Source organism: Procambarus clarkii, chromosome 13 (assembly GCF_040958095.1).
Source record: "Procambarus clarkii isolate CNS0578487 chromosome 13, FALCON_Pclarkii_2.0, whole genome shotgun sequence".
Taxonomy (NCBI): Eukaryota; Metazoa; Arthropoda; class Malacostraca; order Decapoda; family Cambaridae; genus Procambarus; species Procambarus clarkii.
The window spans coordinates 32,471,341-32,497,204 of record NC_091162.1 but is presented as its reverse complement, the minus strand read 5'-3'; the positions used below and the strand labels follow the sequence as shown (position 1 = coordinate 32,497,204).

At 45.3% G+C, this 25,864-nt stretch overlaps 1 protein-coding gene across 1 annotated transcript in view; it reads right to left on the bottom strand.

Annotated features, from left to right (window-relative positions):
* The window catches only part of LOC138364448 (protein SCAI-like), a 104,577-nt gene extending 99,433 nt beyond the window's left edge, over positions 1-5,144 (bottom strand). Inside the window, exon 1 of the mRNA XM_069324083.1 lies at positions 5,118-5,144. Coding sequence (XP_069180184.1) covers positions 5,118-5,144 — 27 coding nt within the window. The remainder of the gene's footprint in view (positions 1-5,117) is intronic.
* Between the last annotated feature and the right edge of the window lie 20,720 nt (positions 5,145-25,864).

Sequence of the window (25,864 nt, the reverse complement as noted above, 5' to 3'; positions counted from 1 at the left end):
CCACGAAGAGGAATGAACCGAGACAGCTGTCCACCAGGACACAGGACACACCCCGGACACGAACCACACGGTTAACCAAACCCCCTGTGGTTCCGGCAAGAACCACCAGAGAACAGTCCAAACAGAGCTGAATGGTAGAGTACCAAGTGACCCAAACCCTCTGAAGCGCAAACCAGACAGCCATGAACACCTGAACCGGGCTGTGAGCCCGACGGACAGACAGACACCATCAACCTCGGCCGACCTGGTGAGCACTGGTCACAAAGCCCCAGCCGAGAGACGACCCGTCCGTGAACACATCGAGCGAAGGCTCGGGGAGGTGCCAAGGCACGGAACCCCGAAAACCCCAAAGAGGAAGCTGGTGACGCAGCACCAACACCAGATCCCCAGAGGAACCCAAGGAATGCAAGAGGCGGAAGGGAAGTCTCCGTAGGAACCAACCGACGCCGGAGCCAAACCCGACTCCGCGGGCAGACAAGCACGCCGAAGTGCAAACACCCGCACAAACCGCCCAAGCAACCGCTGAGCACCCGGGACCCCCCTCCTGAACAGCCAAAGGCGGGACCACAGCCGCAGTAACACTTCTGGAGGGAAGGACAATGAGGGGCCCAAGAGCCTGAAACAAGGCCCAGGTCCGAACCCGGGACCGGAAACAGAAGGTAAAAACCTCCAGATCACCAGGAAACCAAACCCAGCGATCTGGAAAGAACCATCCCCTGGCGAGCAGACAAGCGGACTGACTGGAAGCCCACTCCAGCCAGTCGTCGAGGTAGGCCAGACACCGAATCTCAGATGCAGACAGGGCACTAAGATCCGGTAAAGATGCAAAGAGTATACAAAGTGCCCTTTACAAAATAGGGAAGGCAATAAAAACAGCAAACCTGAAGCCCCACCACCAAAGCATTATATGACAATCATATTAAGACATATTATGACATATGACAATCATTATATGACAATATGACAATTATAATCAAAGCATTATATGACAGAGTGCTGAGAAGACGGGACACACGAGAGTAGCTCTCATCCTGTAACTACACTTAGGTAAGTACACATAGGTAATTACCAACCGTGCTAGCCCCAGAAAAACTGGAGAGGAACGTGCCAAGAAGTGACCTGGAGGTCCAGGTCCACCATCCATGCACCCGGCCCTAACATAATCCGAACAGAAGACAACAGTCCTCCGAGGAGGGCAGAGGATCCAGGGCGCAGACTGAAGTAGTCCAGAAGAACTGCAGACTGGAAAAGCTCACGACTGCAAAGAGCAGACGGGAAGCCCAGAAGGATGGGGCGGATCGACCACGCCCCACGCACCCACGAAGAGGAAATGACGAAGCGCAGGGGAAGAAGCCCACCCCGCCAGCTCTGAACCCCCCCCAAGGGGGAGAAGCCATCCTCCGACGCCAGCAGAGGCCGAAGACAACCCAAAGCGCCCACCAACAGCGGGACAAGCGAGAGGCAACAGAGCAAGCTGCTCCCCCAGCGCCCAGTCAACAGAGAAGGGAACAGAACCCCTTCAGAAAGAAAAAGTACACTACCGAAGTCACGAGGAGAGACTACGGGAATGAAACCACACTTCGCTGGAAGATGAAGTGAGGGGAGACCTGATCACCACATTCAAGATACCAAAGGGAATCGACAGGGTTGATAAGGACAGGCTATGTAACACAAGGGGCACATGCACTAGGGGACACAGGTGAAACTGAGTACCCAAAAGAGCCACAGATAGAATTAATTTTTTTTTTTTTTTTTTTTAGTGTCAGAATGGGAACGGGAAAGCACTAGGAAGTAATGTGGCGACTCCTCACACAAGTAACGAGGCTGACCCCCATACAATGTCACATGTAGACATGACAGAGCCCAAGAGGCACAGGAACCGATACACCACATCAACCAGGTATCAACCAACCAGGTATCAACACCTGTTGATGGACGGTTGAGAGGCAGGACCAAGGAGCCAGAGCTCAACCCCCACAAGCACAACTAGGTGAAGACATATATTGTAAAAGCACAAGCCGCCGACTAGTGGCAGAGAGCACTACGCCGGCCAGGCAAAGAAGGCACAAAACTGCATCAAAAGGCCCACCTCGACAGCAAAACCACAAAGTCCCAGCACAACCACAACATGTGCCAAGACCCAAAAAGCTCAGCCTGCAAGCCAGGAAGACCCCGGAACCCCAAAAGGCAGAACCGGGGCACAACGAGGAAACAAAGTCCCCTGAACCCACAAAGGGGGCCCAAGAGGAAGAAACCTCCAGAACGAAACCAAGGAACCCAAAGGAACCCAGAATCGAACCAGGGGGAGCCCAAACCACCACATTTGCCGGCGGAGAACACCACTAAAAGGCAAAGCACAGACCCCAGCAGAACGCCCTGGGAAAACGGTCCCAACAGACCGAAAACCGAGGGGCAAGGTGTGGGAGCAAGCATACCAGCCAGGGGCACTGAGCCTAAACCCAGAGGCTCAGACCCAAAATCAACACCCAAACGTTCCCAGAGGAACAGGCAACGGCAAGAAAACACCAGAAAAACAAAGAAACGACAACAGGAGAACAAAAACCCTGCAAATTTTTGAAAACTCACCAGAGACGCTCGCTCGCACACCCAGACGCATGTAAACAAACCGCAACGCCGCCCTGGTGGCCACGCCGGAAACCGGCAGACGAAAATGGCCGCCAGCAGGGGCTGTGACTGACGCTTAATACACAAAAACACGCCAGCAAATGTGGGAAGCTAGCAGACTGGAAGGGCGAAAAACGACGCCCAACAGCAGAAAAACCCCTGAAGGGGCAAAACCGCCCCAGAACTGCTAGCAGGCAACCCCCACAGCCCCGGGAACCAACAACAGAGGCCCCGGGGCAGAGCCGTCCTCCAAGCCCTCCGCCCTTAAAGAAAAGCAAGAGCCCATGGGAAAGGCAACAAGAAAGGGCCGCTGGTAAGACCCAGAAGCCTTGGCAGGAGGCACAGGCTCAAACCTCCGTCCCCAACCCGAACGGGGCATCCCCCGAAAACCGCCCGAGTCTCTGCCGCAACTGAACCCCGCCCCGACCCAAACCCGCAGACGGTCCGGAGCCGGGAACATGGAGAGAAAGGGGCGAGCAGCACCTAACCAAACGGGGCGGCCACGGGGCATTCGAGTGGGAAACCAACCTAGCATGTTGCAGCAACCTAACCTAGCTTGCAACACGGATGCCGCCTGTACTCTGAACAGTAATAACATCAGGAGAGTACTGGAGAACAAGCAGAGAATCACTCGCAAGACTCCGGGTCAAGGTGTCAGTGACCCAACAGGCAGCATGACGGAGGTAAAAATGGCGACTGTCACCCGGAGACAAGGGAACAGCAACCAACGATCCCGTACAAGACGGGTTGGAACCCGGAAGACACATTCAATGGTCCCCCGAGCCCAGACAGGGGTTTCCAGGGCCCGTAGGGTAACAACTACGGGAAGCCCGGGCAAGGTGTTGCTAACCGGTTAAGAAACCCAAACATAACAAGAGGGTAGATTATAGCACTGAAAACCCCTGAGACGTGTACAAGCACGGGGGCCTAGCAGAGGGCCGCCAAACACTACCAGTGGAACTATAACCACCTTAGGCAGACCCCCACCAGGCAAGAAAATGAAAAAAAAGAAAAACCCCGCAAAAGTACACCGTCTCCAGAGGCAACAGAAACCGGCCGCCGCTTAGGTGGCAGGCTGCGCAACACCTTGACGCCCTAACCAGCACAATACCAATCCCTACCCAGGGCCAAACAAGGGCCCCAAGCCCCAGCTGGCCCCAAGGGCGAGGCAAATGCCGAGCAGCAAGAACCTCTACGGGAATGGTTCCCGAACGCCCCAGGGAAGATAACCCTGTACGCAAGGGCAGTACTCACAGGGCGCTTAGGGAAGTCAGCCACTAAGCACATGCAGCCCCGGCACTGATGAAGTACTCCTGGCCACCGCACACCACAACACACGGCAGTGAACGCCACACAAGGCAAACACCGCCTAGGAAACTGAGGCCAGAGAAGCGTCAATCCCGGTTGACATTAGCGAACGAACTGGAGCTTGGCAGCCGGCGCGGTAGGTCCGGGGCTCCCCCCTCCCCCTCCCGGGGTGGGGAGGGCTGCGCGGACGATCGGCGCGGCAGTAAAGTGTGATGTTTGCTTGTTTGCTTGTTTCCTTGGGATTGTAGGGAGTTTTCTACCTCTCTGTTCGGTTTTTGTTGTAGTTTCTTACCATGTGGGGTTTGTTTTGTTACGCCTACCTTTCTGGGTGCCTAACCCCGGTCGATGGCAGATAAGGAAAACCCCCAACCATATGGGGTTTTCCAGGGCCATTGCTCCCTGAAACCTCTCTGAAGGGGCCAGGTTCTGGCGCTGGTCCCTGGTAGGTCTGAACTCCTTAGCTAATGTCCCGGTCTAACATAACATACATTAGCCCGATAAGCTCCAGGGAGCCGTAGGGGCTCCCCACAGAAAAAAAGTTGAATGTAATGAAACGCCAATTTCTGGGCGAGCTCCAGTGGCTCCCTGAACCCATGATAATGACATAGTGCCAAACTACAGGGTGCCATCAGTTGTGAAATTCTTATTGGCTTATTGGGGACCATGAGCCCGAACCTGGCCCACCCTCAGAGAGATGCAGGGAGCAGTGGCTCTAGGAAAACTTGTGCAAATTTATTATTGTCAGCCACTACTAAGGGAAGGTACCCATAAAGTCAGTGAAACAAAACAGAATACTGCTTGGTTAGAAAATCAGACCACAGCCTCAAAACAGAAAAGAAAACTCACCCCAACACTGTAAACAAAGGATTTAAAATTGGCGAAAATAGAGTGAGCTAGTTTGCCCCATCTTCTCCCTCGTTTGCGGAAAGGAGGAAGGAAAACCAGGTAACCAGGTGCTCCACCACCAGTACTTAACACTTTCGTGCTCTAGCTACAATGTACGTCGTCGTTCATTTTTCTCTTGATTCTACTCTAGCTGACAAGACCACACACTAGAAGGAAAGGAACGATGACATTTCGGTCCGTCCTGGACCATTCTCAAGTCGATCGACTTGAGAATGGTCCAGGACAGACCGAAACGTTGTCGTCCCTTCACCTTCTAGTGTGTGGTCTGGTCAACTTACTTTAGCCACATTATTGTGACTCGTCATCTTCTCTAGCGACGAAGTCCGGAGTCGCTTATTAAAATATTTGTTAAAAATTTAAATTTTATCCGATCGATCTGGTAGTGGTTTCAAAATGAGCGCCTTTAGATTGCGCACAATTTAGCACTTTCGCACTTTAGCACAAATATGTCGCTTGAGCATGACATTTTTTTTTTCCTTGAATGCACCTCAAGCGGCATTTGAAAAAATATTTCTATAAAATCCAATTCTTATCCGATCGACTTGGGGATACTATAAACATGTTTGCCATTAAATTTTCGTTTTCTGTAATAGCCACATAGCCTATTTGGGAGAACGGCATCATCGTGGTAAGACCATTGTATTGTTGACACGACGAGTGTAATCGACCTAGTTTTTTATTTGGTGCCGGTCTAACGCATCCTTGTGCGACATTTTATACATATGTTCTTCTAGAACATTCTATTGCGAACACATTGGGACAAAAATTAAGTACTGTACGTACATTGAAAATTAAGATCAGGACAGTGAAAAGAATATACACTTTTCAATAGGGGTTTCGCCGATCTGCTGTCGGGTGTGCGGTAAGAGGTAACATTTCAGCCACTTCCCACACTCTTGCGGGTATGCTGCGACCATGATTCTACATTTATATGCACATGTCCGTGTAAGGAATTTTATTGCAATCTCAGTGATACCAAATTTAACGCTGTAAGGCAAGTGTGGAGTTGACAACCCTGAAGAGAATAGAAACATTTCGTCGCTGTTTGGTGCTTACGGCTAGTGATCGACGTAGTTCTTTATTTGGTGGAGCCGGTTGGCCGAGCGGACAGCACGCTGGACTTGTGATCCTGTGGTCCTGGGTTCAATCCCAGGTGCCGGCGAGAAACAACGGGCAGAGTTTCTTTCACCCTATGCCCCTGTTACCAAGCAGTAAAATAGGTACCTGGGTGTTAGTCAGTTGTCACGGGCTGCTTCCTGGGGGTGAAGGCCTGGTCGAGGACCGGACTGCAGGGACACTAAAAAGCCCCGAAATCATCTCAAGATAAGATAACCTCAAGGTGCTGGTCTAACTCAGGCTTTGGTGACATTTTATACTTGTGTTCCTCTATAACATTCTATTGTGAACACATTGGTACAAAAAAGAAATACATACATCGAAAATTAAGGTTAGGACAGTGAAAAGAATATACACTTTTCAATAGGGGTTTCGCCGATCTGCCGTCGGGTGTGCGGTAAGAGGCAACACTTCAGCCACTTCCCACACTCTTGAGGGTGGGCCGCGATCATGATTCTGCATTTATATGCATATGTCCGTGTAGGGAATTTTATTGCGGTCACAGTGATACCAAAATTAACGACGTAGAACAATTCTGGGGTTGACAAACATGAAAAGATCATAAACATTTCAGGGTGGTTTGACGCTCACGGCTAACGATTGCCATAGTTTTTTATTTGGTGCGGGTCTCATGTTGGGTTTGGTGAAATTTTATATACAGTACAACCTCGATTCAACGTACCCCGATTCAACGAATCTCCGGCTAGTTCGCACACTTTTCAGGCCGAATTTACTCACCCGGTTCGACGAACAATGGTTCGCTGAAGCGAGGGATGTTCGGATTTGCTTAGATGTCCAGACAGAGTTCACAGACTGGTGGAAAACTTTCCCATTCTATAACAGATTACAATTAATAATTCTCTCATATGACAAGTTGGATCACACAAGTGGATCACACAAGTGGACCACACAAATGGACCACACATGTGGACCACAAGTGGTCCACAAGCTTACGATTTTGGGACAGAGTTCACAGAGTGGTGGAAAACTTTCTCATTCTATCACAGATTACAATTAATAATTCCTTCATAAGAAGTTGGATCACACAAGTGAACCATATGAACCAAACACCAGCCAAAATGGTCCACACAAACACCAGCCAAAATGGTCCACACAAACATCAGCCAGAGTGATCCACACAAGTGAACAACTGAGTTTCCATGATTTTCGTTCACTGATTTGTGGCAGACGTATCTTTGTACATTAATTTAAAGGATGAAGCGTGATTACCTAGCTACATGTGGTAAAATCTCCTTATAGACATTTTCTGTGATGAAACAAGATGAGTGAGGGTGGACAGATAAGAGAATACTGTACTGTAAACCTCACTTTACAGTGAGGTTTCATTCACTTTCGTCTGTGTGTCGTCATAGTTCAGTGACCCATGACTTTTGAAAGTTTCATATTAATAAATAATTTCTAAAACCAGTGTTTTAATAGCTTTTTATTATCCTAATTAAACTAAACTAAATAAAACCGAAAATATGCTGTAACATGATAGACATCTGCTCTTTGAGAAATTACTGTATGTTATTGGAACAACTCTAGCGTGAGTGGACGGGTCTAATCCCTGTACACTCACCATGCTTGTTTCATCCCGCCCTCCCTCTCCCCCTCCCTCTCTCCCCCTCCCTCTCTCCCTCCCTCTCTCCCCCTCCCTCCCTCTCTCCCCCTCCCTCCCTCCCTCCCTCTCTCCCCCCCCTCCCTCCCTCCCTCCCTCCCTCCCTCTCCCCCTCTCTCTCTCTCTCTTCCTCTCCCTCTATCTCTCTATCTCTCTCTCTCTCTCCCCCTCTATCTCTCTCTCTCTCTCTCCCCCCCTCTCTCTCTCTCTCTCTCCTCCCCCCCTCTCTCTCTTCTCTCTCTCCCCCCCTCTCTCTCTCTCTCCTCCCTCTCTCCTCTCTCCCCCTCTCTCTCTCTCCCTCTCTCTCTCTCCCCTCTCTCTCTCTCTCTCCATCATCCATCCCCTCCCTCCATCCATCCATCCATCCCCTCCCTCCATCCATCCCTCCATCCATCCAATCCCCATCCCCTCCATCCATCCATCCCCTCCATCCATCCATCCCCTCCCTCCATCCTATCCATCCATCCATCCATCCCCTCCCTCCATCCATCCATCATCCCCTCCCTCCATCCATCCATCCATCCCCTCCATCCATCCATCCATCCCCTCCATCCATCCATCCAGTCCCCTCCATCCATCCATCCATCCATCCCCTCCATCCATCCATCCATCCCCTCCATCCATCCATCCATCCCCTCCCTCCATCCATCCATCCATCCCCTCCCATCCATCCATCCATCCCCTCCTCCAATCCATCCATCCATCCATCCCCTCCTCCATCCATCCATCCATCCCCTCCATCCATCCATCCATCCCCTCCCATCCATCCATCCATCCCTCCCTCCCTCCACCATCCATCCATCCATCCCCTCCCCTCCATCCATCCATCCATCCCCTCCCTTATCCATCCATCCCTCCCTCCCTCCATCCATCCATCCATCCCCTCCCTCCCATCCATCCATCCATCCCCTTCCCTCCATCCATCCCCTCCCTCCATCCATCCATCCCATCCCCTCCAATCCATCCATCATATCCCCTCCATCCATCCATCCATCCATCCATCCATCCTTCCCTCCATCCATCCATCCCCCTCCCTCCTCACCATCCATCCATCCATCCCCTCCCTCCATCCATCCATCCCCTCCCTCCATCCATCCATCCATCCCTCCATCCATCCCCTCCATCCATCCATCCATCCATCCATCCATCCCCTCCCTCCATCCATCCATCCCCTCCCTCCATCCAATCCATCCATCCCCTCCCTCCATCCATCCATCCCCTCCCTCCATCCATCCATCCATCCCCTCCCTCCATCCATCCATGCATCCCCTCCCTCCATCCATCCATCCCCTCCCTCCCTCCATCCATCCCCTCCCTCCATCCATCCATCCATCCCCCCCTCCATCCATCCATCCATCCCCTCCCTCCCTCCCCTCCCTCCATCCCCTTTCTCCCTCCATCCATCCAGAATTGAAGAAACAAATCAAGTTAAAAAAAAAAGTTAACTGGGTCAGAGTTAGGGTTATCAGCGAGTCGGTCCCTTCACCACCACCGACACACCTCCCCCCCCCCCCCCACCCCTACAGCCCATACACACACACACACCCTCAAATTATCCATCCCTCCCTCCATCCTACCATCAATCCATCTCCATCCTCTCCTTCCCTGCCTCCCTCCCAAGCTCTGCCTGCCTCCCTCCGTGCCTGTCTCCCTCCATGCCTGCCTCCCTCCCTGCCTCTCCCTTACAAGCTCTGCCTGCCCACCTCCCTCCCAACCTCCCACTGATTTGTGGCAGACGTATCTTTGTAAATTAATTTAAAGGCTGAAGCGTGATTAGCTAGCTACATGTCGTAAAATCTCCTTATAGACATTTTCTGTGATAAAACAAGGTGAGTGAGGGTGGACAGATAAGGGAATACTGTTCTGTAAACCTCACTTGGTTTTCCTTCGTCTGTGTCGTTATAGTTCAGTGACCCATGACTTTGAAAGTTTCAGACTAATAAATCATTTCTAAAAGCAATGCTTTAATAGCTTTTTATTATCCTAATTAAACTAAACTAAATAAAACCGAAAATATACTGTAATATGATAGACATCTGCTATTTGAGAAATTATTTGTTATTGGAACAACTCCAGCGTGAGCGAGTGGACGGGTCTAATCCCTGTACACACCATGCGTTTCTCGTTTCAATTCGTCGCCACAGTTCAGTGACTACGGCTTCGAAATAATAAAATTAATAAATCATTTAATCAATGGTCATTTAACAGATGATGAGATTATACAAAATGTTACTGGCACTGTTGACGTTCCCAGCACCAGCACAGCCGTACCCAGCACCAGCACAGCCGTACCCAGCACCAGCACACCTGTACCCAGCACCAGCACAGCCGTACCCAGCACCAGCACAGCCGTACCCAGCACCAGCACAGCCGTACCCAGCACCAGCACAGCCGTACCCAGCACCAGCACAGCCGTACCCAGCACCAGCACAGCCGTACCCAGCACCAGCACAGCCGTACCCAGCACCAGCACAGCCGTACCCAGCACCAGCACAGCCGTACCCAGCACCAGCACAGCCGTACCCAGCACCAGCACAGCCGTACCCAGCACCAGCACAGCCGTACCCAGCACCAGCACAGCTGTACCCAGCACCAGCACAAAAGCAGCTGAAGCCAACACAGCAGCAGCGAGCACCAGCAAAGCTGATGCAAACATCTAAAAACATCGTGTGTGAAGTGAACAATTAGAATAAGTGTTAAATTCAAGTGTGTACATAGTGTTAAAATTAAAGTTGCAATAATTCTAATGTACAATAGTTTTCAAGAACTGTATTGTAGTACTCAACATACAGCAAAACCACTTTTAATAATACAGTGCTAACGGCTTAATGCACTGCAGTACCTATTTACTGTAGAGCATTCACAACTTCACAAAACTTCAAGATGGACATAACTCCAACAATAAGGTAAATACATGAATTACAGAATTTTTAGTAGAGTAGTAAAATATAGGTACAGTAAGTAATATGATACAATGCATTTTTATTGTGTACAAGAAAAAAAAAAGACACTGACGCAAACGCCTCTTGAAGGTCACCTCTTGCAACGAATCCAACGCTCCAACGAACTGGGGGTGGTCCCATATAGTACGTTGAATCGAGGTTGTACTGTACCTACGTCTTATGGCCTTCACTCACCATACAAGCTTAGATGTACAGTTATGGTGAACTAAACATGTAAATACGTATATATAACGTCTGTGTATAGTGAATAAATACAAAAGAGTATTGTGGGAGGTGAATGAGGGTGAGTGAGGTGGTGTTGAGGGAGGGAGTGGCAGTGAGTGGCTCGCTGGTGTTTGGTGTTTCACTCCTCGTTGCTTTTTGACTCACAAGACCTACTTAGTAGTTCGTTATGGTGTACAAAACATGCAAATACTTATATATAACCTGTGTATATAGTGTAACAACAGCAAAACTATTTGTTTATTGTTTTATGAACATAATAATTGAATCACTAATATGCACACCATAATTTTGAGTACAGCGATGGTTCACACATTTTATAATATAAATATACCACAATTCACTGTATGGAATAATATTACTGCAAAAAAACTAAGAAAAAATCAGAGACATTGAAATAATTAGGTAATAATATATTTGTGGCAACTGACGTCTGACAGCTCGGGTGGAGTAGACCTTGTCTGGCGAAGGCTCTGCCAACGCCCCTTTTTTGCCACACTTCCCTACCCTATTGCGGCTAAAATATGCCACCTACGATTTTTTTGTTATTTTTTCCGTGATCAGGGAACAAAAATGAACACTTCTATAAGACGAAAGAATTTTTTGGAAATTTTTTTTTTGTTGCTCCTGTGGGTGTGAATTCCATTTGGGCCCCTAGCGGTTTGAGGGTTAACCCTCAAACCGCGCATATCATATATAAATGATATCAGTGACAAAACCGAAACCGCGCACATCATTTATATATGATTTCGTGTCTAGCGCTATAATTTAAACGCCCAGCCTGGGATAGGGGCAGCTATAGTACAGCCACGACCGATAGTTGCCAGATGCCACCTAGAAAAAAAATCCAGGCCAACATTCTTTTGTGTTACAGCGTCAGTATTGAGCAAGCCACCAAGGCTGGCGCACGCAGCACGAGCTCACAGCACCGCTGTTCAGCTTGTGACCACAGCATCGCCTACAAATACCATAATATAAATGATACTGCTATTATTTAGCAGTGATAGTATTACTGAAGCCCCCTGACTGTGATAAAACTGACCAGGATTCTGATAATAGGAGGATTGTGGTGATATTTAGCGCTGTGCTCCATGGAGGGAGGAGTAAGGCTGTGGGAGGGAGGGTTGTGGCGTCGTCTTCTGACTGTGTGTGGCCACCATTTATTGACTGCACTCACCATACCAGCTTAGTGGTTCGCTATGGTGAACACAAATGTAGATACTTATATATAACGTGTGTATAGTGTGAGATAACAGCGAGAGGAGTCGGTTGGGAGCAGCCATTTTGGTGAGGGAGGAGCGTCGTCTGCACGACTTGGCATGGTGTTTACTGATGGCCACTATGGTCTTTGGGCACCATACCTGCTTATTTGTTCAGGTATGGTGAATAAAACAGGTAGATACTTATATATAATGTGTGTATATAGCGTAATAACACCACAAACAATATTGTTGGAGGATAAATATTAGTGCGTCTGGCCTTGAGGGCGGCCGCCGATCAGCTGACTGTGTGAGTAGCTACGTCTTTCTGCCTTTACTCACCATACAAGCTTGGATGTACAGTTATGGTGAACAAAACATGTAAATACGTATATATAACGTCTGTGTATAGTGAATAAATACAGAAAGAGTATTGTGGGAGATGAATGAGGGTGAGTGAGGTGGTGTTGAGGGAGGGAGTGGCTCGCTGGTGTTTGGCGATCACTCCTCGTTGCTTTTTGACTCACAAGACCAATTTAGTAGTTCGTTATGGTGTACAAAGCATGCAGATACTTATATATAACCTGTATATATAGTGTAACAACAGCAGAACTATTTGTTTATTGTTTTATGAACATAATAATTGAATCACTAATATGCACACCATAATTTTGAGTACAGCGATGGTTCACACATTTTATAATATAAATATACCACAATTCACTGTAGGGAATAATATTACTGCAAAAAAACTAAGAAAAAATCAATCAGAGACATTGAAATAATTAGGTAATAATATATTTGTGGCAACTGACGTCTGACAGCTCGGGCGGAGTAGACCTCGTCTGGTGAAGGCTCTGCCAACGCCCCTTTTTTGCCACACTTCCCTACCCTATTGCGGCTAAAATATGCCACCTACGATTTTTTTGTTATTTTTTCCGTGATCAGGGAACAAAAATGAACACTTCTATAAGACGAAAGAATTTTTTGGATTTTTTTTTTTGTTGCGCCTGTGGGTGTGAATTCCATTTGGGCCCCTAGCGGTTTGAGGGTTAAGTGAGTGAAACCTCACTGTAAATTGAGGTTTACAGTACAGTATTCTCTTATCTGTCCACCCTCACTCATCTTGTTTCATCACAGAAAATGTCTATAAGGAGATTTTACCACATGTAGTTAGGTAATCACGCTTCATCCTTTAATTTAATGTACAAAGATACGTGTGCCCCAAATCAGTGAACGAAAATCATGGAAACTCAGTTGTTCACTTGTGTGGATCACTGGCTGGTGTTGTGTGGACCATTCTGGCTGGTGTTTGGTTCATATGGTTCACTTGTGTGATCCAACTTCTTATGAAGGAATTATTAATTGTAATCTGTGATAGAATGAGAAAGTTTTCCACCACTCTGTGAACTCTGTCCCAAAATCGTAAGCTTGTAGACCACATCCACGTGTACCACATACAATCTTTAATTAACCAAACGAAGGAAAAATTTATTAAGAACCCTCTCACCAAGCAGTGGTGATGAAATGAGAGTGAAGGAGGGCTGTGGTGCAGCTAAGCACATAGTCAACTCAAGAAGTCTTTCCTAGCCAGCATAATGTCAACCATATAAAACATCGCTGGGAGGTTATTGTTCTTCCTTGATGGTATCAAGGAACAGTAACAACAAAGGCAGATATACTGGCATGTACACAAGTGAAAATGTTTAAAGAATGTAACCTTCAATGAAGGGACATCGAAGTCTAAGAAATGGGCAATCAACTTTTCTGTATTATTCAGAGGAACAGTATATACAGTAATAATTAAGAGGTTTGTTAAGTGTTTTGTTTCTTATGCCTGTCTTTAAGCAGGCATTCTTCTTGTAAGTTGGTTGATCTTGAACCCTCACAGGCTCCCCACTCCATTAAGGGGGCAAAATGGTTTGCAAGGAGCCATGTCCTCAGTGGTCTGAGACTGTCACCAGGAGCCTGGTGTATTGACAGTGTCCTAGTCCTGCTGGTGGCAGAAGCTAAAAGGATCTACTGAGGGGGCAAGCACTGAAAATGTAATGAATAGCTTCCACTTTCAAATACATAATACAGCATAAATGAACAATTTAAATAGCAGCATTCAAGCAATATAAGAACTGAAGGTTATGATTGTACAGCATTCTAAACAACTTACAATAATGAGTCCTGGCTTATGACCATGTCCATTTTCTTCATTATTCTCTCGCAGGTGGCTTCCTCCATAATTACAAGAACTGCACTTGTTTAAGCAATAACAAAACCTGTGAAATACATGCAGGAGCAAAAAACTTGAATTAAAAATTTAATATACGTGATTGAATTATATATAACTAGCCACATGGAGAAGCAAACAATAATTCCTATAATATCCTTGTAAATAACACAATATCAAGAAATATTATCAGCAGGAAAAACATATCACAATATTTTATTCATATATAGTATGCACTCGATTTAACAACCTATATGAGGGCTGTACCCAGGTCATTAACCACCATGCTGCACTGAGTTTATTGTGAATTTCCCATGATATAAAGTGTTCCCAAAAAAAATTTTTTTCTTCATAAAATTATAAATTCTCTTCCCTGAGCATGTCTATGTAAAAATAAATACCAAATTCCACTTACTTTGGCTGTGGGGACGTGGACAAGGTGCACTGTAACGTCATCACAGGCCGGTCGCCCATGCGTGACACGCCCAGACACAGTCACACAGGCCATTCAAGCACTGGGTGTTGCCACAAACATACAGTATTTTCAATTATTTGTTCTATGTATTTCCAATGTGGTTTTATTTGTTTTTTATCGTATATGATACATATTTGTGTCCTTTACAATACAGTATGTATACAGTAGAAAGTTCATAATGTTCCATGGAACTGCGATAAATGTGTCAGTAATGTGTCCACAATAAATGTTGCAATATTACTTGTTAAAAATTCACTAAAATTACAAAATGTACAGTTACACACTATTTACACAGTAACACTGTATTACATACTCAGTACTTCGGAAGTGAGTAATAATCAACGAAGTAGTCCATGGTACACACCGCGACTTCGCTCTCGTTGCACCAGGTACAGATAGATTTTCACTTCCTGTTTCTTCATTCTGTGTGCTTTAAAAAAAAAACACTCACGTACACCCTTGGCATTAGTACCTGTAGGTGGTATGTAGCCAAGCTTGTAAAACGTAAGGTAGTCTTGAAAAGATTACAGGAAAAGATCAATTTGTAAGGTAGTCCTGAAAAGATCGCTTTGTATGGTCCCACACAGGAAGAGATTCAGCCAGCCTCAAAGAGTGTCAGTCAATCATGAAGAAATTCAGCTATTCTTGAAAATATCTATGGAAAACACCACCATGGAAGCTGCTGACACTGTTCATCTATGCTACTTGTATCAGATGCATCATCACTGAATGCAGAAAACGATTCATCTATGTATCATCAAAATAAATTGGAGATAGCATAGGTGGGCAAGGGTGACGCTCAGAGCTACAACTGGATATGCTCGCTGTACTGTATCATCCTCATAGGTGCGGTATCACTTGTATCCGACCTTTGTGTTCGGTCCTAATTGCGCCTAGCTTCACCAATATTATGACCTATGTTCTTCAAACAATAAGGTTTGAATTTCACTGACAGAATGCGATCTTTCAACACCGCGTCGGACAGGTGTTTGGGAGCTAGAGGCGTGTGCGCCACCCATGGTTGCTCATTCAGTACTAACCCAGCCAGCAGCCCTAGGGCATTCTGGGAATTTTTTCCATGATGGCTGCCTCTCACTGGAGGTCCTAAAAGTTCATTTCGTACACAACCAACCTCGTACACATTTGGAATGGGTACGAAAAAATTAAAACGTTTTCTCGGTTGGCACAGTTTCCCATCAACCGAGAATACTTGTTTGGCGCAGTTAAGTGGTTAGATCCGGGGCTCTGCTAAATCTGGAAATTTAAAATGTCAGTAACTGTTTAGCCATATTTGGGAGAGCAACAGGATGGATGGTGGGTGGGCTGGCTGGCTGGTAGGTGGGTGGGCAGGCTGTTGGTAGGAGGGTGAGTGGGCAGGCTGTTGGTAGGAGAGTGAGTGGGCAGGCTGTTGGTAGGAGGGTGGGTGGAGCAAGTAGGTAGGCAGACAAGTCGCCTGGCTGGTTAACTAGCTGGTAGGTGGGTGAGTGGGGTGGACTGGTCATAATTATCCATTCAGTTTTTAATGTTTGAGCTCTTCCATTACATATTTGCTGTAGCAGTTATGATGCAAGCCCAATAACACCCAAGGGTGAGCACATTTAACCCTTAGGAAGCACTTTGGATTATAGCCTTAACCCCTGGCCTGCTCTTGGCTTTAACTCTTAAATTGCGCAACACTTCATATGATGTGTTGAGTAACAGACACAAGAGTGCGCACCTCTTCATATGACGTTTTGGAGTACCGCACAAGATTTAAACGGCCCGCAAATACATGGGGTTCACATCACCTTCCTCAGGGCTCTTGTAAACAGACACCATTTAAACAAAAATCGTGGGCAACATTCCCGGGTGTGACAGCCTCAGTACTGAGTAAGCCACCAAGGCTGGGGCATGCAGTATGAGGTCACAGCACTGCTGTTCAGCTTGTGACCACTGCATCGCCTAAAAAGTAAAAAATATATGTAACTTGTATTATTTAGCGATGATAGTATTACAGAAGACCCCTGACTGTGATATAAATGACCAGGATTTTGATAATAGCAGGATTGTTGTGATAATTTGTGCTGTACTGTGCGAGGAGTAATATTGAGGGTGGGAGGGCTGTAGCGTAGTCTGCCGAATCTGTGTGGCTACCTGTTGCTGTTTGCACTTACTATACCAGCTTAGTGGTTCACTATGGTGAACAAAACATTCAGATACTCATATATAACATCTGTATGTAGTGAATAAAAACAAAAACAGTATGGTGGGAGGAAAATTATGGCAAGTGAGGTAAGGTGAGGGAGTGGTGGCAAGTGGCAGGCTGGCTGGTGTGTGATGGCCACTACTTGCTGCTGTTTGACTTAGCATACTAACTTAGTGGTTCGTTATAGTGAACAAAAATGTAGATACTTATATATTTATACATAATGTGTGTGTATATAGTGTAATAACACCACAAACAGTAAACTTGAAGGAGGAATGTTAGTGCATCTGGCTGAACCAGTGAGGGAGGGAGGGAACATCAGTTGTGTGTGGCCACCTGTTATTGTCTGCCGTCACCATACAAGCTTAGTGGTTTGCTATGGTGAACACAAATGTAGATACTTATATATAACGTGTAGATATCATGTAATAACAGCAAAAGGAGTGTTGGGAGAAGCCATTTTGGTGAGGGAGGTGGCATCATCTTCATGACATGTCATGCTGTGTAAGGGTGGCCACTATGCTCTTTGTACATTATGTCAGCTTAGATGAACAGTTATGGTGAACAAAACATGTACTTATATAAAATGTATTTATATAGTGAATAAAAGCAAAAACAGTATGGTGGGAGAAGAAAGTTGGCAAGTGAGGAGTTTTTGAGGGAGTGGCTGGCTGGCTGGTGTGTGGTGGTCACTTCTCTTTGCTTTTTGACTCACAATATCACCTTAGTGGTTTGTTATGATGAACAAAACATGCAGATACTTATATATAACCTGTATTATATAGTGTAACAACCACAAAAGTATTTGTTCATTGTTTTATATACATAATTATTGAATCAATAATATGCACACTATAATTTCACCATGTGCGATGATTCACACATTTTATTATATATCACAATACATAATATTGAATAATATTACTGAAAAAAAAAATAAGAAAAAATCAATCAGAGGCATTGAAATAGTTAGGTAATAATATCTTTGTGGCAACTCCCGCCCGATAGCTGGGGCGGAGCAAACTTCGTCTGGCGCCTGCTCTGTCAACTCCTCTTTTTGCCAGTCTTCCCTGCACTATTGCGGCCAAAATATGCCACTTACACACAGAAATCACAATGCGTGATGCACCAAATGAACAAATCCACAAGGGTCGAGACGAGGATTCGAACCTGCGTCCGAGAACATCCCAGACGCTGCCTTAATCGACTGAGCTACGACATGGTCAAAAGGAGTTGAAACCGAAGTTCTACTAAACTTACTGGATCCTGCAGCCTCTCCGAGGCACAAACCAGGGTTTTACACAACTCCCCCCATGAACTCGAGCTATGTCAATAGGGCGTTCTCCCTCTTCGCCCTTACTTCATTACACACAGAAATCACAATTGCGTGATGCATCAAATGAACCCTGGTTTGTAAACCCTGGTTTGTGCCTTGGAGAAGCTGCAGGATCCAGTAAGTTCAGTAGAACTTCGGTTTCAACTCCTTTTGACCATGTTGTAGCTCAGTCAATTAAGGCAGCGTCTGGGATGTTCTCGGACGCAAGTGTGAATCCTCGTTACGGCCCTTGTGGATTTGTTCATGACACTTACGATTTTTTTATTATTTTTCCCGTGATCAGGGAACACAAATGGTGAGCACAAATATTTTTATTTTTTTTTGCGCCTGTGGGTGTTGAAAGCCAAATAGCCCAGAGCAGCATAAGGGTTTAGGTACCGGACCCGGGAATGGTCCTAAGCGTCTCGACATCCTCCGCAAGCCAATCCGAAGACAGCTCCAGGAGAGAAAAATAACGCAGGACCAAAGCTAACAAGCCACGAGCGTGCATATCCTCCAGCCACAAGCGCAGCCGAAAGGGTGAGAACCTGCACATGAAGCTGAACCACACCCACATCCCGCAGAAGGGTAGGAGCGAACAAGCACTCATTAACCACTGCACTGCTCTGGCTCCAAATATGGTACACCCATGATGCGCAGAAAATAAATTTTTTGCAAACATTTTTTTTTGCCCTTTTTATATTGGTAAATTCCCTTCCCTGATCATACATACAGTATGTGGAAATAAAATAAAATTTGTACTTTGGCTGCAGTGGGATCCAGAAAATGGTGTGTGACGTCATGATTTGGTGGTTGCCCATGGCATAGTCTCTCGGAGGCAGTCGCGCACCAGATTCAACTTGCGCGAGTCGCCACAAATATTTTTTTTCCATTTTTTCCATAAATTTGCAAATGCATTTATATTGCTTATTCTTGCCAGTCCTATGTATATTGAACACGTTCACAATATACTGGCAGTGAAACATCCGCACTGTTACAAGAGATTGTGTTACATGTATCACAAATGTGTCCACAAATATTGTTCATATTTCCAATATTTCATGTTCATATATGTACATTTATAACATATTTACACACTATACACTATCACACACTATATACATTCACTATCAACACACACTCAGAACCCTGCGAGTGTGTGATAATCAGAGAAGCAGTTGACCAGGCATAGAGGAACTTTGCATTTGACGCACTAGGTGCAGATGCATCTTCGCTTGCGTTCCCTATGTACAGTGTTCTTGCAGACAACGCAGGCATGGTTACCCTTGTCCCGTGATCCTGTGCCTGGCATATAACCAAGCTCGTGTACACCGAGCCTCTCGTTACCCCTGAGTCTGTCCGAAACTGCATGTGGTATTGTTGCTGGCACCTCACACGCTGCAACAGAGCCCTCCTTCCCAAACTTCACGAGAAGATGTGACACTAGAGCCACCCTGAATGTCCGTATTGGGGGTCTCTTGCCTGATTTCACCAGACATATTGAAACAGTTGAGCACTGCAACGTCAATGAGGTGAAAAAAGAATTTCTTGGTCCACTTCACAGATTTTCACATGCACTCGACAGCACCAAGCATCATGTCACATTTATCAGCTAGCCGAGTGTTTACATTGTAGTCAATGACACAATCGGGTTTATATATATTAGGAACAGTGTTTGAAAGTACACTTTGCCACTGTCCAACATGGCACCAGTGTGAATAGTTGTCAACATATTCACCTCTCATTCGTCTCTCCAGCGCACTGATAACATTTTGTCACACTTTCACAGCTGTCAATCACCAACTGCAATACCAATTCCAAACAATGACATTTCCCTCCTGTGGGCCTTAACAGTGCCACATATGCCGGTGTTGTGGTCAAGGAGGAATCTGGTCAACAAGGGGCTGGTATTGTAGTTGTCCGTGAACAGGATATGCCACTTATTCAGCAAAGGTTCCACGAGTGTTTTGACGACACTGCCGGAGAACCCGTGTGGATCTTGACCTGGTATGTCTACATCTGTACCTGAATTCAGTATCATGTCAATGACAATAACAGTTTTGCAGTCACATAGGATGAAAAACTTCAGTCAAAACCGGTGCTGCTTTGATGGGATGTACTGCTTGAACGCCAGTCGTCCCTAGAAGAGGACTAGCGATTCGTCAATCACCAAATTCTGTCCTGGTACAAAATAGTGACGGAACTTTCCTCTCATAACATTGAAAATCTTCCGCACCTCCCACAGTCTGTCCTGTCTGTCCTCATTATCACTGTTCTTGTTACGACCCTGGGTTCCTCAATTGGAAACCAGAGGTCAAATTGAGCTAAATAAACTACAGTACAACCTCGATTCAACGTACTATATGGGACCAACCCCAGTTCGTTGGAGTGTTGGATTCGTTGCAAGAGGTGACCTTCAGGAGGCGTTTGTGTTAGTGTCTTTTTTTTTCTTGTACACAATAAAAACGCATTATCATATTACATACTCTACCCTGTATGTATCTTCTCAACTAAAAAATACTGTTAATTCATAAATTTACCTTATTGTTGAAGTTATGTCCATCTTGAAGTTTCGTGAAGTTGTGAATGCTCTACATTAAATACGTACTGCAATGCATTATGCCGTTAGCACTGTGTTGATTAAAAGTAGTTCTGCTGTATGTTGAGTACTACAATACAGTTTATGAAAACTATTGTACACTAAAATTACTGTAACTTTTATTTTAACACTGTGTACACACTTAAATTTAACACTTGTTCTAACTGTTCACGCTGCACACAATGTTTTTAGATATTTGCATCAGCTTTGCTGGTGCTCGCTGCTGCTGTGGGTTCAGCTGCTTCTGAGCTGGTGCTGGGTACAACTGTGCTTGTGCTGGGTACGGCTGTTGTACCAGTGCTGGGTACAACTGTGCTCGTGCTGGGTACAGCTGTTCTCGTGCTGGGTACGGCTGTTCTCGTGCTGGGTTCGGCTGTTCTCGTGCTTGGTACGGCTGTTCTCTTGCTGGGTACGGCTGTTCTCGTGCTGGGTACGGCTGTTCTTGTGCTGGGTACGGCTGTTCTCGTGCTGGGTACTGCTGTTCTCGTGCTGGGTACGGCTGTTCTCGTGCTGGGTACGGCTGTTCTCGTGCTGGGTACGGCTGTTCTCGTGCTGGGTACGGCTGTTCTCATGCTGAGTACGGCTGTTCTCGTGTTGGGTACGGCTGTTCTCGTGCTGAGTACGGCTGTTCTCGTGTTGGGTACGGCTGTTCTCGTGTTGGGTACGGCTGTTCTCGTGCTGGGTACGGCTGTTCTCGTGCTGGTTGATTTTCTGCTACTAGTTCTTGCAAAATATTGCTTCATTTTTGGCATTAATAAGGCACTATTAGTAAGCCCCTGAGACATTTTGTTTTATAACCAAAGAGCTGTAGTAAAAAAATGGTCAATTCCACAATTATTCTTCCACCGGCGGATAAATACTGTACGTCAATCGCAGACAAAGCTAAGAGCAATGGGTGCACACTGTACGAACACAGACTAAGTCTATACCTACACCCTTCAGTAGGCTGGTGTTTAAGCCTGATCCAGTAACATAAATTGCTCTTAAATATTCGATTTACATCAAATTATATATTTTTGGGTTATATATTTAGTTTAGCAACATTATTACGATAATAAGAGCTATAAAAAATACTTATTTTGGAACTGATTTATTAATTTTATTATTTCGAAGTCGTTGGTCACTGAACTTGTGCGACGAAATCGAACAAAACACTGCCTGGTGTTGTGTTCGATTTCCAGTAACATATATTTCTCTCAAATATTCAATTTACATGAAATTATATATTTTTGGGTTACATATTTAGTTTAGCAACATTATTACGATAATAAGAGCTATAAAAAATACTTTGGAGCTGATTTATTAATGTTATTATTTCGAAGCTGTAGATCGCTGAACTGTGGCGACGAAATCGAACACGACAAGCATGGTGTTGTATGGACAGGGATTAGACCTATCAACTCATGCTGGAGTTGTGCTGAAATAATGTGAATAATTTCTCAAATAGCAGATATCTATCTTATTACAGTATATTTTTGGTTTTATTAAGTTTAGTTTAATTAGGATAATAAAGAGTTATTAAAACACCAGTTTTAGAAATGATTTATTAATGTGAAACGTTCAAAGCCATGGGTCACTGAACTATGACAACACAGACGAAAGTGAGTGAAACCTCACTGTAAAGTGAGGTTTACTGTACAGTATTCCCTTATCTGTCCACCCTCACTCGTCTTGTTTCATCACAGAAAATGTATATAAGAAGATTTCAACATATTAGCTAGCTATTGACGCTTCAGCCTTTAAATTAATTTACAAAGATACGTGTGCCACAAAACCGTGAACGAAAATCATTGAAACTCAGTCGTTCACTTGTGTGGACGACTCTGGCTGGTGTTTGGTTAACATGCGTCACTTCTTGTGGACCATTCTGGCTGGTGTTTGGTTCATATGATTCACTTGTTGTGTGGTCCACTTGTGTCATCCAACTTGTCTTATGAAGGAATTATTAATTGTAATCTGTGATGGTATGGTAAAGTTTTCTACCACTGTGAACTCTGTCCCAACATCGTAAGCTTGTGGACCACTTGTGGACCACATGTGCGGTCCACTTGTGTGGCCCACTAGTGTGATCGATCATGTCATATGAAGAAATTAATAATTGTAATCTGTGATAGAATGTGAAAGTTTTCCACCAGTCTGTGAACTCTGTCTCGACGTCGTAAGCAAATCCGAACATCCCCCACTTCGGCGAACCATTGTTCGTCGAACCGGGTGAGTAAATCTGGCCTGAAAAGTGTGCGAACTAGCCGGAGATTCGTTGAATCGGGGTACGTTGAATCGAGGTTGTACTGTACTTTATATTAGTGGGACGCATGGCGAGGTGTCTTTGTTTGTATCTTCCCTGCCAGACGTAAGATGATTCTTGTTTCTCACAGAGCATTTAAAGACTGAGCTTGGGGTTGATTATTAACACTTTAGTGCGCGCGGCACTCGCTGAAAAAAAAAGCGGGTTGTGCGCGCGGCGTTCTGGGCGCTCAAGCGTAAACACAAAAAAGTTTATAATCTTTTCACGCTCCTAACATCAATTCTAGAGCTACGTTTTTCATTTTGGTATCAATGCGTTGGCAATAAAATTCTCTACAAGATCATATGCATAAAATGTCACCAAAGCATTTGCTATCCCACCACGAAGTAAATAAACATGAAGATGACTCGCCGTGACACCCAAACAGGAAGTAAATGTTCATACTCTTTCGTTTGTTGCCAGCCTCACAGTCATCCTACAGCGCTTATTTTGATATCACTGAACTCGCAATAAAATTCCCCACCCAGACATATGCCTATCAATGTCTAATTATGTTCCGCACAAGTGTGGGAACTGGGCGAAGCGTTAGCCGTGATTTCAGCAGCGACGACACTGTTGTGATGCAGCGCTTTGAAAGTTTATACTTATTTCACTGTCATGACATTATTTCTCGAGCTACGTATTTCATTTTTATAGCAATGTGTTCGCAATAGAAAGTTCTATAAGAACATGGGTAGAATTGGCCAACAGAGCGTCAAATAAATTTGCGGAGAATAAAATCTTACGCGAATCTTACGCGTGTTTGTACCCGTGAGCGTAAAAAGTTTTTACTTTGCTCATGTTTTTTCAAGTTTATACTTGATTCACTCCGTTTTTTTTGTTTGTATAGTGTTCGGAATAAAATTCTCTACACAGACATATGCATATAAATGTAGAATCATGATCGCGGCCAACACAAGAGTGTGTGGAGTGCGCGATTACCCTCGTTGTGTCACCAATTCAATAGTCTCTCCTCTAAGTTACAATACATTGCCGTTTTCTCAAATAGGCACTGTGCCTATTAGAGAAAACGAAAATTTAATGGCAAACATATTCATACAAACCCCAAGTCGATCGAGTAGTAAATACCCAATATAAAACACGGTCCGTAAATTTACGTCGTGATCCGACAAGCGGTTAAGCAAAACGCCCGTAATTCCAAGTCGAAAATCCAGGGAAGTGTTAAGTAATAAAATAGGCATCAACTATGTTTACAAATGATTAGAAAGTATTAGTAAAGTATATCTGAGTAAACTTGGATATAGGGCTGCTGTACGATTAGTTGAGTAGTCTGCCGGCAGCGAGGCAGCTGAGGAAGGAGACTGGAGACGATCTTCCTTCTCTGGCTGGCGTTCGTGGGGTCAAGAGCTTTTCTGAGTTGCTCTGCACCCCTCTACCCTTCCTCCTACTTCTTTCCCTTACCTTAAGTTCCTGTAACCATTAAGATAAGTACTGTGTATTTATTTGTGCCTACTCTGGAAATGAAAGATTTGTGTAGACCGTGGGTAGTATTTGCCAGTGTTTTGGGTACCCCTAAGTGTTGTGTTGTGTTAGGGTACCGCGTGGGCTCACTACCCCTAAGCTGCCTCAAGCCTCAAGTCCTTCACTAGTAAACTTTACCCTAGCTTGTGCTTTTGTAAACCTTGTATCCAGCCTATGTACCTGGTTGATACCTGGTTGATGGGGTTCTGGGAGTTCTTCTACTCCCCAAGCCCGGCCCGAGGCCAGGCTCGACTTGTGAGAGTTTGGTCCACCAGGCTGTTGCTTGGAGCGGCCCGCAGGCCCACATACCCACCACAGCCCGGTTGGTCCGGCACTCCTTGGAGGAATAAATCTAGTTTCCTCTTGAAAATGTCCACGGTTGTTCCGGCAATATTTCTTATGCTTGCTGGGAGGACGTTGAACAACCGCGGACCTCTGATGTTTATACAGTGTTCTCTGATTGTGCCTATGGCACCTCTGCTCTTCATTGGTTCTATTCTACATTTTCTTCCATGTCGTTCACTCCAGTACGTTGTTATTTTACTGTGTAGATTTGGTACTTGGCCCTCCAGTATCTTCCAGGTGTATATTATTTGATATCTCTCTCGTCTTCTTTCTAGTGAGTACATTGGAGGGCTTTGAGACGATCCCAATAATTTAGGTGCTTTATTGCGTCTATGCGTGCCGTATATGTTCTCTGTATTCCCTCTATTTCAGCAATCTCTCCTGCTTTGAAGGGGGAAGTGAGTACTGAGCAGTACTCAAGACGGGACAACACAAGTGCCTTGAAGAGTACAACCATTGTGATGGGATCCCTGGATTTGAAAGTTCTCGTAATCCATCCTATCATTTTTCTGGCTGTCGCAATATTTGCTTGGTTATGCTCCTTAAACGTTAGGTCGTCCGACATTATTATTCCCAAATCCTTTACATGCTGTTTTCCTACTATGGGTACATTTGATTGTGTTTTGTACTCTGTATTATGTTTAAGGTCCTCATTTTTACCGTACCTGAGTACCTGGAATTTATCACTGTTAAACATCATGTTATTTTCTGATGCCCAGTCGAAAACTTTATTAATATCAGCTTGAAGTTTTTCAATGTCCTCAGCCGAGGTAATTTTCATACTGATTTTTGTGTCATCTGCAAAGGATGATACGAAGCTGTGACTTGTATTTTTGTCTATATCTGATATGAGAATAAGGAAAAGCAGTGGTGCAAGGACTGTACCCTGAGGTACAGAGCTTTTCACTGCACTTGGACTAGATTTTATATGGTTGACAGTTACTCGCTGAGTCCTGTTTGACAGAAAACTGAGTATCCAGCGTCCTACTTTACCGGTT